Genomic DNA, 15,253 nt, shown 5'->3' with positions numbered 1-15,253 from the left:
AAGTATACATAAATCTCACTTGATTTATATTTTGTATGATTCTTGACTTACATTGACAAGTTTTCACCAAACAATTGGTAAAGTCAAAGTTTAAGCAAGAAATTAATTCATGAATATGTTATAATTTGATGATAATCATATCATTAATCATGAATGAAGAATTTAAAATAATAAATATGTTATCATGCCATTTTTCTTGACTTTGCCTTTCACATATTCTTTGTCATTCATCTGCATTTGACTTTTCAAATCATTTGAAACATATGTGGACAAACAAATTTAAGCATTATATATAAAAAATTGCAAAATGAAGTTCCAGCTAACGATAAAGGGAAAAAAAATAAAGTTTGTGGAATTCGTTTTTGTTTCTCTCACTTCACTATGCATTAAACCTTTCAATATGTTATATATAGTTGATTTGTCATCTTTCTCGGAAAAGGTAGATAAGTATATACTTTTATAACCTATACGAAGAGGAACCAATCTTTCCACCCATTCAAGATGAATCTTCTTATACATCGACATATTCCTGGCTTTAATTTGTATCACAAAGTACTTCTTTATTGTATAATATATAATGTTGGGATTCAAAAACAGTTGTCTAAGAGGTCTAGCCTATATTGCAACTAGTTGGAGACATACATCATCAAAGGGATTTTAGAAACCTTGTTGAAATTGAAATTGAGGTGGGGGATTTCTCAATTGTTTCTCTTGACTAGCTAATACAAGTGGGTAAATCTCTCATGGCTAGTGGGCCGATTCATTAACCAATGGTCTTTGGATTCCAACCACATGATAAATTGCTTGTCCTCCAACACATGACATGTCTGCATGCATGATGTGGCCATAAGGTGATACTTACAACATTCCAATTTGTTTGACTGCCCAAATTTAGTCTTATACAGAGTATCAATACCATACGCCACTAGGTTCTCCTCGGGTTAGTCGTGGAAAAAATATTAGGCTGAGACATATAAAGAGTAAAATATACATAGTATGTAGGAATCAACTTAACCTAAGAAGGCCATACAATTGTCTTGATTTGTTGAATTTTAGTAAAAATGTTTTCCATACCTTGATTCTCATGAACTTTTTATGTAGACGTGAAAAATATTCATCACAATTGGCAAACCTAGTATCCAACTCATTGTCTAGTTGAACCTTGTTATGAATCATAAGTCTTACAATGTCAACAAGTTGTTTAGAAACCTGATACATTATATCATGTATCTCAATGTTTATGGAGGTCCATCAAATTGTTTTTAGCTTGACCTACTTGTCGATTGTCGATCCATGTTGCTAGTACTCTTTTTGGACTTTAGGTGCATACAACAAAATAGCCTTGATCCGATGAATGAAACTTTTTACTAGTTCTGAGCATATGTTCCAACAGGCTTGCCAAATGTGTTATCAATTATGAAGGTTAGCTAATTTAATGATTAATAACTCTCAATAGTGGTTATCTTTTCTTCAAACATTTTGAAGAGGGGGAACTTTGTTCTTTAATTGTTGATTTTAAACTACTCCAAAAAATAATAAGTACGGATGTTGAAGGATCGGGCGTAGAATATTGAACTACTAAATTTATAAAATGATTAAAAATAAAATAAATAAAAGAAAATATTATGTATAGGTAAACACTGGTTCTATTGGTTAGGATGTTAACTACGAGGTGAGTGTAGAATGTTGTTCGATTGATTGTGTTTTTAAAATTATTATATAATATGTATTTATAAGCAAACACTAGTCTTATTGGCTCGATGATGGTGACGTGACCTAATAAATTTATCTTTGTTAAACTATTTACAAAGATAATAAGTGTACCCTCATTCTTGGTGGTCATAGGGCCTCACGTTCAACTTGGTGTCTTCTATTTTGGAGCATGTAATGTTGATCTTATTTATACATGCACAACTTTATTCGTATCATGGTCGTCTAACTTCCAGGGTTAGTCCTGACTTTTTAGAGTCCCGGGACAAATAATAAAAATGGACCCCTAACAAAAAAAAACAATTTTTAAAATTAAAAAAAAAATATATCATCTACTTAAATTGTAAATAGCATCAACAACATCGAAAGTAGTCGTTTATCCATGTAACTAACATAAAAAAGATATATTATATTCAATATTATCAAAATACCATCTAGCTACTTTAAAAAAGTCTCTTTTCTAGTATTTTTTGAAGTAAATTCTTCAATCAAGACTTCATATTGTATACTCTCCAAGAAATCACTCTCCATTGCTATGAATGCTAATCCATTAAGTCTTTCTTGTAACAAGGTAGACCACAAGGAAGACTTCAACAACTTCAAATTTGAAAAATGTCTTTTTGTCGAGGCAACTGTCACAGGAATAATCAATAAAATTCTATATGCAATGAGTGTATTAGGAAAAAAATCCATGCCTTTCAAAAATCTTAATATATCAATAGGTCCAATATTTTCTACAGTAAATATATCTCTTAATAACCTTAACTCCACACATAATCATTTCCCATCAATATCACATTGCTCATTATGTTTTAATGTCTCTTTTTCTTACGCTTCTCACATCATGAATCAAAATTTCTAATCTTAGGAGGCAATTTAGGAGGCATAGAGAAATAATGAAAATAAATTTAGAACTTGAAATTGAAATTGATCAATCCCGCAATGTTGAAGTTGAACCAATAAATTCCGCAGCATTGAAATTGAATCGATAAATAAATAATTTTTTTATAAAAAAAAAATAGTAAATAAAATTAACATTTACACAACAAATAAAATTAACAAATACACAAATATGTAATATTTAATTAATTAAATTTAGAAAGATCAAATAAATATTTTTTAGAATAAGTTGTTTTTTAATCCGAATCAACTATTTTAAATCTAACACCACCTTATGGAAATAAAATATCACATAGAAAATAAAGAGATAGTAGGGTTGTTATTTTAAAATGAGTAATGATTAAAAAAAACTATAAAAATGCAAAAGGTGTGTTAAAGTAAACTAGTTTATTATACCAAATTTTTGATATTGTTTTCTTAACCGGCGCAACATGTAAAACAAAAGAGGCAGGAATTAAGTAAATTCCTGGATGCTTCCTTGAATGGATCCATATGCACCGCCTAGCCACTCCATGACTTCAATGTTTCCATGTTCTAACACTGTTCTGCTCATAACAAAAAGTACTTTCTTGAAATTCCAGCATTCTTGAGAAAAATGAAAAGACAATCTTTAATTAATTACTTTAATTAATTCGACTAAGAAAGTTTTAGATTTGGATTTATGCTTATGTACCTTTATTATTTGTTATAATACGTAACTACTACTAGACTTTTAGCCATATATCATTCACGACACGTATGCTCTTATAAACACCTACACTGAAGTAGATAAATCAAAAAAAATAATAATAATCTATTAACTACATAAATAAAGAATAATAGATTAAATTTAAAATTTAAAATTTAAATTTAAAATTTCTTTAAATTATAAATATATTTAAAAAACACACATTCTATTTTGGCCCACTTATTTAAGTGTTTTTAACATTTTAATTCCGTTTTTACAAAATTCAATTTTTATCCTTAAATTTTATGTTTTCTTAAAAATTGCGTGATAATTATGATACAAAATTTATTTTAAAATGATAATTAGGATATAAAATTTATTTTTAATGAGATAAAGATAAATTCTTAATTAATATTTTTTACAAAAGTAAATTATTTTTTTATATTTTTTAATTTTTATTTTAAATTATTTGGAAATTAACCACTATATTTTAAAAAATAATTATCTTGACTTTGATACCAAACATTTGTGAATCTTTTCCATCCACAAGAATTCATTAGGCAAGGTGCGAATGAGTTATATAACAACTGTTGAATTGTAATTTCTCGTGTCGAAGTAGATTGCTCGACAGGAACAAGGAAGTGGCGAACCATCTAGTGTGTTGAGTTGTGTTAGTATGTCGAAGTGTCGAAGCATGTTGCTTCACACAGAATTTCGACTTATGCCTATTTTAGTAGTGTTAGGTATTTTGGGCTTTTATAGTTTTTGGCTTTGGTTGTAGGTCCAAATTAACCTAAATCTATAAATAGAGGGAGTAACTCTTATTTTTGTAATGGGGTGAATAGAGTATTCATAACACTTGTAATTCATAGTATTTGGCAGTTGCAAAGTGAATAAGAAGTTTTCCACAGTGTGTGGGCAGAGAGAAACTCTGCGGAATTCTAATTCTTCTTATCCTTCATCGTTCTTTACACTCTTTCTTTCTCCATTGTTCTTTCTTTTCATTGCTATTGTGTGAGTGATAACAATCTTGTTCATCAAGATTGATTGAAATTCTCCATAGGTTTTAGGGGATTTCCAGAATCTGGTATCAAGAGCTCTGGTTCAATCGATTCGTGGGAAGAAAATCACCATGGCAACGAATCATCCAAACGGACATTTTCCAGCAAATCTTCTGATTATCAAGAAAAACAATTATGAGAATTGGTGCAAGCAGATAAAGGTGGTGTTTTGTTATCAAGATCTTTGGGATCTTGTGAAGGAATGAGTAACAACGCTTGCAGAAGTCGCGACAAATCAAGAAAATGATGCACATAAAGAATTGAGGAAGAAAGATTATAAAGCTCTCTTTATAATCCATAAATGAGTTGAAATCAAGATCTGTTGTTGGAAAGATCTTGAGGTCGTTGGCTCTAAAGTTCGACCACGCGGTAGTAGCCATAGAAGAGTCGAAAGATTTGTCAAAACTGTCAAAGGAAGAGCTTCAAAGGACGCTTGAATCTCATGAACAAAGAATGGTTGAAAGAGCTGCAGGAAAATCGAAGAGTGATATGGCTTTGCAGGCTCAATCAGTAAAAGAAAGAAAATGCAAAGGTAGTTGGAATGACAACAAAGGAAGAGGAGGTTACAACAATTCGACTGGTCAAAATCAGCAAGAAGGAAACTGGTTGAATCAGAGAAAACCCTGGAACCAAGGTAACCAAAGAGGTGGTGTTGAAGGTAGAGGAAGAGGTGGTGGTCAAAATCCAGACAAGAGTCACATTCAGTGTTACAATTGTCAAATGTATGATCGCTATTCTAGTGATTGTCCAAAAAAGAAGAAGAATCAAGAAACTTATGCAAAGTTAGAGAAACATGAAGAAGAAGAGACATTGTTGATGGTTACAACAAGAGATGGAGAGAGATTCAAGGACCAGTGTTACTTGGACTAAGGATGTTCATCACACATGTCTGGAAGAAAAGATTGGTTTGTCAACATAAAACCCTCAATGAAGAACATGGTGAAATTTGCAAATGACAACACTCTAGCAGTTGAAGGTGTTGGTGATGTTCTGATTATGAGGAAAGATGGCAAGAGGTCAGTAATTTCAAATGTGTTGTACATACTAGGCATGAAGAGCAATTTGCTCAGCATAGGGCAATTGGTCAAAAAGAACTACAAGGTGTCGATCAAAGACAAGATGATGAGACTTCTCGACTCAAATGGAAGGTTGATCTTGAAGGCTCCAATGTCTCAGAATAGAACCTTCAAGATTGAACTAAGTGTGATGGAGCATAAGTGCCTTGCAACAGTAGCCAGTAGAGACGAATGGATATGGCATTATAAACCTGGCCATCTCAATTTCAAAGACATCATAGATTTGAAGAGAAGAAATATGGTTTCAGGATTACATGAAATTGACATTCCAAACGAAGTGTGTGAAGAATGTGTGCAGGCAAAGCAGCATAAGAACATCTTCAGTAAGGATGCAAGAAGCAGGTCGAAGGCAATTCTTAAAGTCATATACTCTGATGTATGTGGTCCTCTCCAGGTGGATTCTATTGGAGGTAACAAATACTTTGTACATTCATAGCTGATTTCAGTCGAAAACTGTGGTCTTACCTGATCAAGAAGAAAAGTGAAGTGATCGAGGTATTTGCCAAGTTTAAATCTATGGTCGAAAGACAGAGCGGTTGAAAGATCAAGATTTTGAGGACTGGTGGTGGTGGAGAATATGTGTCAAAAGATTTCGATGCATTATGTGTGAAAGAAGGGATTGTGCATGAGGTGGTGCCACCATACACTCCACAGCAGAATGGAGTCGTAGAAAGGAAGAATAGAACCATCATGAATATGGTTAAAAGTATGTTGAAAGGCAAGCATCTATCCAAATAATTATGGGGAGAAGTTGTGTCGACTGCAACATATATCCTGAACAAATGTCCGACAAAAAATCTAGAAGGAATCACGACAGAAGAATGTTGGCGTGGTGTCAAGCCTAGCTTGAGTCATTTGAAGGTGTTTGGATCTATAACACATAGACATGTGCCAGATCAGTTGAGAAGAAAACTTGATGACAAGTCGAATCAGATGATCCTGATAGGATATCATTCGACTGGAGGATACAAGTTGTTCGACCCGGTGAATAAGCAAGTGGTGATCATTAGGGACGTGATCATAGATGAGCTTAAGGAATGGGATTGGAATGAGAATGTCAAGAAAGATTCAGTGAGAATCTTTTGTGATGAACCAGCTAGTGAAGTCGAAAGAGAAGTTCGACAGGAAGAAGTCAGAGGTGAAGCAAGCACAAGCAGACCTCAAAGAACAAGACACATGCCTGCAAGGTTGCAAGAATGTGTGATTACATAGGATGATGTGGTTAAAGAAGAAGGTAAGCTGGTACATTATGTTTTCTACGCAGATGTCGAACCTGTCAATGCAGTTGAGGCATTGAAAGATTCGAAGTGGATGAAAGCAATGGACGAAGAGCTGAAGTCAATCGAAGTCAATAACACTTGGTCACTTGTCGAATTTCCCCAAGACAAGAAGGAAATCGATGTGAAGTAGGTATACAAGGTGATTTTGAATCCCAAAGAAGAAGTGACTCGACACAAGACGAGGCTTGTGGCGAAAAGATTTCTTCAGAAAGAAGGAATCGACTTCGATGAAGTTTTTGCATCTGTTGCTAGGATCGAAACAATCAGGTTGGTTGTTGGTCTAGCAAACATGAACAACTGGAAGATGTGTTAGATGGATGTGAAATATGCATTCCTTAATGGCCCCTTAGGAGAAGAAGTTTATGTTGCACAACCAGATGGGTTTATGAAACATGGTAAAAGCAAGCACATCAAGATGAGGTTCCATTATCTTCGAGAGCAGGTAGCAGATGAGAAGATGAATGTGGAACACTGTAGAACTGAGAATCAGATTGCAGACATCATGATGAAGGGAGTGCAGGTCGAAGTGTTCAGAAGACTAAGAGCTATGATGAATGTAGATAGCTTAGACACAATTAGTTAAGTGGTGTGTTGAATTGTAATTCCTTGTGTCGAAGAAGGTTGCTCGACATGAACAAGGAAGTGTCAAACCACCTAGTGTGTTGAGTTGTGTTAGTATGTCGAAGTGTCGAAGCATGTTGCTTCACACAGGATTTCGACTTATGCATATTTTAGTAGTGTTAGCTATTTTGGGCTTTTATAGTTTTGGGCTTTAACTTGAGGTCCAAGTTAACCTAAATCTATAAATAGAGGGAGTAACTCTTATTTTTGTAATGAGGTGAATAGAGTATTCATAACACTTGTAACTCGCAGTATTTTGCAGTTGCAAATTAAATAAGAAGTTTTCCACAGTTTGTGGGCAGAGAGAAACTCTGCAGAATTCTAATTCTTCTTCTCCTTCATCGTTCTTTACACTATTTCTTTCTCCATTGTTCTTTCTTTTCATTGCTATTATGTGAGTGATAAAAATCTTGTTCACCAAGATTGATTAAAATTCTCCGTAGGTTTTGGGGGATTTCCAACAACAACTAGTATTATTTATCAACAAATTAATATGGGACTTGAAGTATAATTAATGTTATCTGAGTTTCCTTTTTTTCACCACCACTGATGCTTTTGAACATAACTAATGATCAAGAGCATGTGAGTCTTCCATATTACGATCATGATTAGTGTGATAAATGAAGATTTAAGTGTCATGACAAATACGATTGTTATCCATACATTATATAAATGCATCCATTCGGAATAAGAATCTTCATTGTTTCATAATAATTTACTCAAAGCTTGCTTGTTTATATACTATCAAATGCGGTACTAAAATTTCCTTATAATATATGTAGTGATAATTAGTAAAAAGACCTATTAAGGGTGGGAGAATTTCCAATTTCCCTTAAGAGGCGACTCCTATTTGTCGTCCGCCATTAAAGAATGTCTCGTCCTGAGTGCCCTTCGCGACCAATCGTGAAAAATGTTAGGTCTGACATATTATGATTGGTTGCATTTTGGAAAAACAAATATTTTTGACATATGTTAAACAAGATGTCTTGACATGTTGTTTCAACATTACAACGAGACCTAGCTTAAGTATCTTGTGAGATTTAGTCTCTTTAATGCTTTATATTAATATTCTCTGAAGATTTAGTTCACGTATATTGTTGAGCGTTTTCCATAAACCTTAAGACTATTGTGTCTTGACTTATTTACGAAGTTATGATGTCAAAACATTTTAGGAAACATCTGATTTGATTGAGATCATATCTTCGAAAGTTTGTGCATAGATCTTGGATCTGCTGGAAATCAAGACCAAAGCCCATGCCTCTTCACTTCTATTTATAGAAAAGTTATAAACCTAAGAATGTATCGAAGCATTGCAATATATTGTTAAAAATTAGGGTTTCGTGTGTGTGCTTTGTGTGAGCCATTCGAATATCTCCTCGATACTTGAATTGGACCTGGTGAATTGAGTTGTAACTAACAATCCCTCAGAAGCTTTTAAGCAAAAGTGGATTATGTTTCTTAGGTGTAAGTTGTCGTGTGTTTGAGGGAAGTGAGAGGGGTCTCATATCTAGGAGTGTCCTAGATAGAAACTTCCACGAATAGAGATTAGGTGAGAAGTCTGTAAAACTTGAGGTTGTTCAGGACTTCAAACTAACTATATGATAGTGGATTTCCTTCCTGGCTTGGTAGTCCCCGGATGTAGGTGACGTTGCACCGAACTGGGTTAACAATGGATTGTGTTATTTATTGTCATACTGTTATTTTAATCTTGTTATTGTTTGTGGTGTGATAATATGTTGACCCTGAGGTCGTGACATCGTGTACGACAACAGGGATCTGCTTTCCAGAATTTCAATTTGTATTAGAGCAGGCATCCTGCTCTATTTCTAGGTGAGATCCAGAGAAGATACTTTCTGGCTCCATGGACAAGGAAAGAGGATTTATCAACAGACCCCACATCTTATATGGATCCAACTATGAATATTGAAAGGCAAGGATGGTGGATTTCTTAAAATTCATGGATAACAAGACATGGAAAACTGTCATTAAAGGATGGGAACATTCTATTATGAATGACAAAGATGGGAAGGCTACTACTGAACTGAAACCTGAAGAGGACTGGTCTAAGGAAGAAGATAAATTGGCTCTTGGTAATTCCAAAGCCTTGAATTCCCTATTTAATGGGGTTGAAAAAATATATCCAGGTTGATAAATATTTGTACCGTAGCTAAAGAAGCTTGGGAGATCCTCAGAACTACTCATGAAGGCACATCCAAAGTGAAGATGTCTAGACTTCAGCTTCTCACTATCAGATTTGAGAATCTAAAGATGAAAGATGATGAGAATATTCATGATTTTCACATGAGTATTCTTGAAATATCTAATTCATCTAGTGTCTTGGGTGAAAAGACGTCAGAAGAAAAACTGGTGAGAAAAATTCTCAGGTCTCTATCTAAGAAATTTGACATGAAGGTCACAACTATTGAGGAAACTCAAGACATCAGCACCATGAGAGTAGATGAACTTATTGGGTCTCTCCAAACCTTTGAATTGGGTATTAGTGACAGATATGAAAAGAAAATCAAGAGCATAGCTTTTGTATCCAACACTGAAGATGAACAAAACCAATGTGACTTGGATATTGATGAAGGAATGACCCAATGATCTGGTTCTTCTAGGAAGACAATTCAACAAGATTCTAAAGATAATTGATAGGAAGTCAAGACCAAATGTCAAGAACATCCCTTTTGACATCATGAATAATAATGATTTCCAGAAAAGAACAAGAACTGAAGAGAGATCAAATCAAGGTAAAGGGATTCAGTGTCATGGGTGTGAAGGATTTTGACACATTAGAACTGAATGTCCTACCTATCTCAAGAAACAAAAAAAGGGGTTGTCTGTCTCTTGGTCTGATGAGGATAACTCTGAAAGTGAACCTGAGGATGAAGTTGATAAACATGTTACTACTCTAACTGGAAGATATGAATCTGATGAAGATTCATGTGATGAAGAATCATCTTATGAGGAACTGGTTGCATCCTACAAAGAACTCTGCATCAGAAGTGTAGAAGCATGTCAGCTGGGAGAAAAACAGAAGAAAATTATATCTCAAATGCAGGCTGAAAAAAAAAGAATTTCAATCACCATCTCCAATCTCCAAAATAAGGTGATATTGTTGACTTCCAAACTTGACAACATGACAAAGACTGTAAGAATGCTAAACAAGGGATCTAATGTGTTAGATGAAGTTTTACAAATTGGAAAAATACGATTTAATTGACCAACTCATAAGAAACGTTGACTTGTTTGCATGGACTCCATCGTATATACCAGGAATAGATACCAGAGTAGTGCCTCATTTCCTCGTTGTTAACCCTTCTTCCAAGCTAGTGGCACAGAGAAAGCAGAAAGTTGGCGAAGAAAAGAAAGCCACCATCGATGAAGAAGTAGGTAAACTATCCAGCGTTAGGTTTATCACGGAGAAAAAATATCCAACTTGGTTTGCCAACATGGTGCTTGTGAGGAAAGCGGTAAACAAGTGTCGCATATGCTTGGACTTCACCGACCTCAACACGGTTTGCCCTAAGGGCCCATATCCCTTGCCTGATATTGACCGTCTGATCGATGGATCCACGAGCTATCGCATATTGAACATTATAGATGCCTACTCGGGGTACAATCACATGAAAATGAATCCCCTAGACGCGTCCAAGACGACGTACATGTCGAATCATGACAACTACTATTACAATTTAGCTTGCCAGTGGACGACGAGACGCCATTAAAGTGAACACTATCATACGATGGTGCCTCAAGCGTAAAAGGGAACGATGCTAGAATAGTCTTAGAAGGGCCCGACAACATACTAATCGAACAAGCGCTGAATTTCAAAGAAAACCTTGTTTAAACTAACGATTGTATGAACCAGTTTTGTTAAAATCAATTACTAATTTGTCTAATCTTCATGTAAATGGATTAAAGCATCCCAAAACAACATAGCATTGATCAGTGAACGGCCGGTGATGTTTAGTAAAGTCAAGAACCGCCGTAATTTGTTGCAAAAAAAACATATGTCCCAAAAGGAAGTAACATAGAATGTACAATAGTCAATATCAAACTCCACACCATTCGTGTTTTGCATGCATCTTTGTCTAACTAAACAAACAGTACTACTAATAAATAATGTCTCCCTTTTTCTCTTTTCTTTCCCTATAAATAATGTTCTAATCTTCCATGATCCCATAAACACAAAAACACAAAAACACAAACATCTATGGGTAGTTGTGCATCAAATCTTAACGCAAGCAAAAGTGGAAACAAATCCACAATTGTTGTCAACATAGTTCACTCAAATGAAAAGCTACAACAATTGAAAGAGCCAATAAAAGCATGGCATGTTCTGTCTCAGAATCCAAACCACTTCCTTTGTTCCTCAGAAACCATGTATGTTGGATCATATTTACTTTCTGTGCCTCCAAATCAAGAGCTTCAATTGGATCATATCTACTTCCTTCTTCCACTCTCCAAATCAAACGTTCCACTATCTCTGCAAGATCTCTGTTCTCTAGCCATCAAGGCTAACACTGCTCTTAACTCAATGATAAAATCATATTCTGTTTCACAAACTAGAAATTTCCAAACACATCCTACTCTTTCAATATTCCTAATAGATTAGATTTCTACTTCGAGACTTTGAGTATACTAAGCTTAATAAACAATTGTTTCATATTTACAATAATTATGTACTTATCAATTACGTACACACACATGTAGTAGTAATATATCACTATAGGGTACACATCTGTATTGGGTATAAATACCATACTCCTAGTATTTTTATTTTTTTTCATTATTTTGTTTTGAGGGAAATTTATATGTTTTTCATATATTAATATATGAGAAAATAGTATTTTAGTTTATTTGTTATGATACTCTAACACAATTTTTATTATTTATATTTTTATTTGCTTTTAACACAACTGCTAGTCACAAAATGACTTTCTATTACAAATTACATGTTAACTCAAATAGCTACACTATTATATTCATAAAAAGAAAATACACTAACCCAAAACTCAAACTTTATTTATTTCTATCTAATATATAAACTAAATGCATCAAAAATTTTGTGGATTCATATAGATCCTATTAAAAGGACTAGAGAAAGTATAAGAGACCAAGTGTCTTTATATCAAACTTATTCATTCTAGGAAGAAAAGATTTTAAGAAGAAGGTTTCATTTCAGATTTGATTGCATCCACCAACTGATCATAAGCTTCTCCCCATGCATTCTTCATATCCGGTGACCACATTTCAGGCACTGCTTCTTTTATTGTCTCCAATAGTGCAAACTTTGTCACCTTCACAAAATCAAAAACAAATAAGAACAAATATCATCAACACTTGCAAAAAAAAAACACTCATTGAAAATTTATATACCTCAAAATGCTCATCTACTACACCATTTTTAAAATGTGTAGCACCTAATTTTTTCAAGCTAGATTCCCTAACCGTGACTTTCCCGGCCTTTCTTAGTTGAACTGCTGATTCACATGTCTGCAACAATAAAACAAAACAAGAATATTGTAAATTTGTTTTTTGCTTATTAGTCCAAAAGTCCTCACCCATTAGTAACTTACCATGAGAAAGACAGACATGGCATGTGGCTTGAGCTTGGTGTTTTGCTCCAAAGGAACATTTGAGTCTTTCAAGAATGAGAACAGTTTTTGAGCTGATGGAGCAATCTCAAATATTCTACAAAATCAACACAAGTCAAATAATCGTCTGTTAATATTCTGTCTGGTCTTATTTATAAAAAAAAAAGTTGATTTTTTTAGATTCATTAAATAATAAATATATCTGGTCTATTATATAGTTCAGATACATTAATTATTCAATGAGTCTATCAGAAGAGTAATTACTTTAAGAAAAACTTGAGAGCTAGTTCTGCGGAATTCTTCTTCATTGCACTCCATGACTTTATCACAAGAGCTTCTTGCTCTTCCGTGAAACCTTTTCTATCCAAAGTGCTCATATTTTTTGAAGGATTGTGAATTGTGATGGGAGTGAGAAAATGGTTGATGTTTAGAGGTTTATAAGGATAAGGGTTTTATAGTGAGATTTGATTGAGGATGAAGTTGGCCCTTGATGCTAATGGGGGGTCATTCCTGATTCTTTGGCAGACGTGTTGGTCAAAGAGTGGAGGACCATAATGAAACCGGGTGCCTAAAAAACTAGGTGCTATATTTTTGTTACTAAAACAAAATGGTTTTGTACCATTCAATGTAACTAGATTTGGTTTATCTTTTTCCAACTAGTTTGCAAATCTATGCGTAATCCATGACATATCATGTTGACTATTTTAATTCTTTCATGCTTTATTTATTTAATCAATCTTGTTTTATGAGTGATGCACTAATTACAGGCCCGTTTTCCACCATTTTTTTATAAAGATGGGTCAAGATATTCTTTAATATGGTCCAATTTTTTTGGACTTGTTATGGGTGTCACATTGACCAATGTTTTAAGAGTACAAAATTCACATGTTCATTCCACTGTGTCCTCATTATTTTCAGGTCATGTCAAGGTTTTTGATCTCCAACTTCATTTATGTTTGTTTTAATCTATTCTGTTTTCTGAGAATTTAATGATGTGGGTTTAATAGGAGACCACAAGCTCGTTTGTCACTCATGACAGTAATTTATTATTTATTATTTTCTTTTCATTTATTTTTTATTTAAATCATATAATACTACTATTATTAATGAGGGGTAAGCCTGTAAACTCTCACACAATTTTACTTTATCATATAAAGTTAACTGCATTTATAATAAGAAATAATCAAAACATTATATAATTTGAAACGGAAACTAAAAAAACATATGTCATCTAGTGACAATATATTTAGAGACAATATTGTTAACCGTATATATTGGTTATTCTGCATTTTTTTCAAATGTATGGGTTATTTCAATGAATTAAAAAATGAGTTGTCTTTATATAAATGAATGGAGATACTATTAAAGTATTTTTTATTTTAAAGCTAAAAAAAAATTGATTTTTTTTAGGTTATCATCTTTCTCAAAACATCGTTTCTCTCAAACTTCAACCATGGTGGATCGAATTTCTTAACTCTCAAATCGCTCTTATTCCAATCATTTATCATTGAAAACTAGATTTTAATCTCAAATCGGTTGAATATTTGAATTGATCAAAATAAAATTTCAACCACAAATCGCTCAAATCACTCTACTAGCTCAGTTCGTTCAAATCGCTCCAATCTCTCAAAATTAGTTTTGAATCGCCTCAATATTGTTCGAATTATTCATACATTAAGTTTCTTATGTAATGATCAAAGAAAGCTTTCTTCTGTGCAACTGAACCAGGTTTTGAAAACCTTTTTGCTTCTTTAATATAAATGTTGTGATTTCGAGCGATGTTAGTTTTCGCTGGTAAAACTTCAAAGGTAATAAAACTTTGTTAATGTCGAACTAATTGATATTCTTAACTTGTTTTAGTTGTTAGGATTGATGATAATTACTCTTTTGGAATTGGCTTGAGTTTTGCAAACAAGGTGTTTCACTACGCCAAATAAAGGAAAAGAGAGCGCTTTTTTTGGCCTATAACAGCGCTTTAAAGCGCCCTCTAATCTGGCGCTGGCATAGGTAAAGACAACGCTTTTTTTCCTGGTGAAAGCGCTCTCTAAAGTGGCTCTTTAAGCCCTTTAAGGGCCACTTTAGAGGGCGCTTTTTAAAGAAAGCGCCCTCTAAAGTGAAAACTTTTAAGGGTTTAGAGGGCGCTTTTACTGGAAAGCGCCCTCTAAAGTGGAAACTTTTAAGGGTTTAGAGGGCGCTTTTACTGGAAAGCGCCCTCTAAAGTGGAAATTTAAAGGGTTTAGAGGGCGCTTATTTTGGAAAGCGCCCTCTAAAGTGGGTGGTTATTTAAATTTTTTTTTTTAAAAAGCGCTATATTTATTTATTTATTTTAGACAACATG

At 33.8% G+C, this 15,253-nt stretch overlaps 1 protein-coding gene across 1 annotated transcript; it reads right to left on the bottom strand.

Moving 5' to 3' along the window:
- Positions 1 to 12,322: 12,322 nt before the first annotated feature.
- Positions 12,323 to 13,446, bottom strand: LOC127106255 (non-symbiotic hemoglobin 1). The gene is made up of 4 exons (XM_051043559.1): positions 13,180 to 13,446; positions 12,898 to 13,012; positions 12,698 to 12,814; positions 12,323 to 12,618 (listed from the first exon to the last, which is right to left on the bottom strand). Exons 1-4 carry the CDS (start codon positions 13,290 to 13,292, stop codon positions 12,481 to 12,483), a joined length of 483 nt encoding a protein of 160 aa, XP_050899516.1. The 5' UTR covers positions 13,293 to 13,446; the 3' UTR covers positions 12,323 to 12,480.
- Between the last annotated feature and the right edge of the window lie 1,807 nt (positions 13,447 to 15,253).

Source organism: Lathyrus oleraceus, chromosome 7 (genome assembly GCF_024323335.1).
Source record: "Lathyrus oleraceus cultivar Zhongwan6 chromosome 7, CAAS_Psat_ZW6_1.0, whole genome shotgun sequence".
NCBI lineage: Eukaryota > Viridiplantae > Streptophyta > Magnoliopsida > Fabales > Fabaceae > Lathyrus > Lathyrus oleraceus.
The sequence above is the reverse complement of the archived record's forward strand: the minus strand, read 5'-3'. Positions and strand labels throughout refer to the sequence as shown.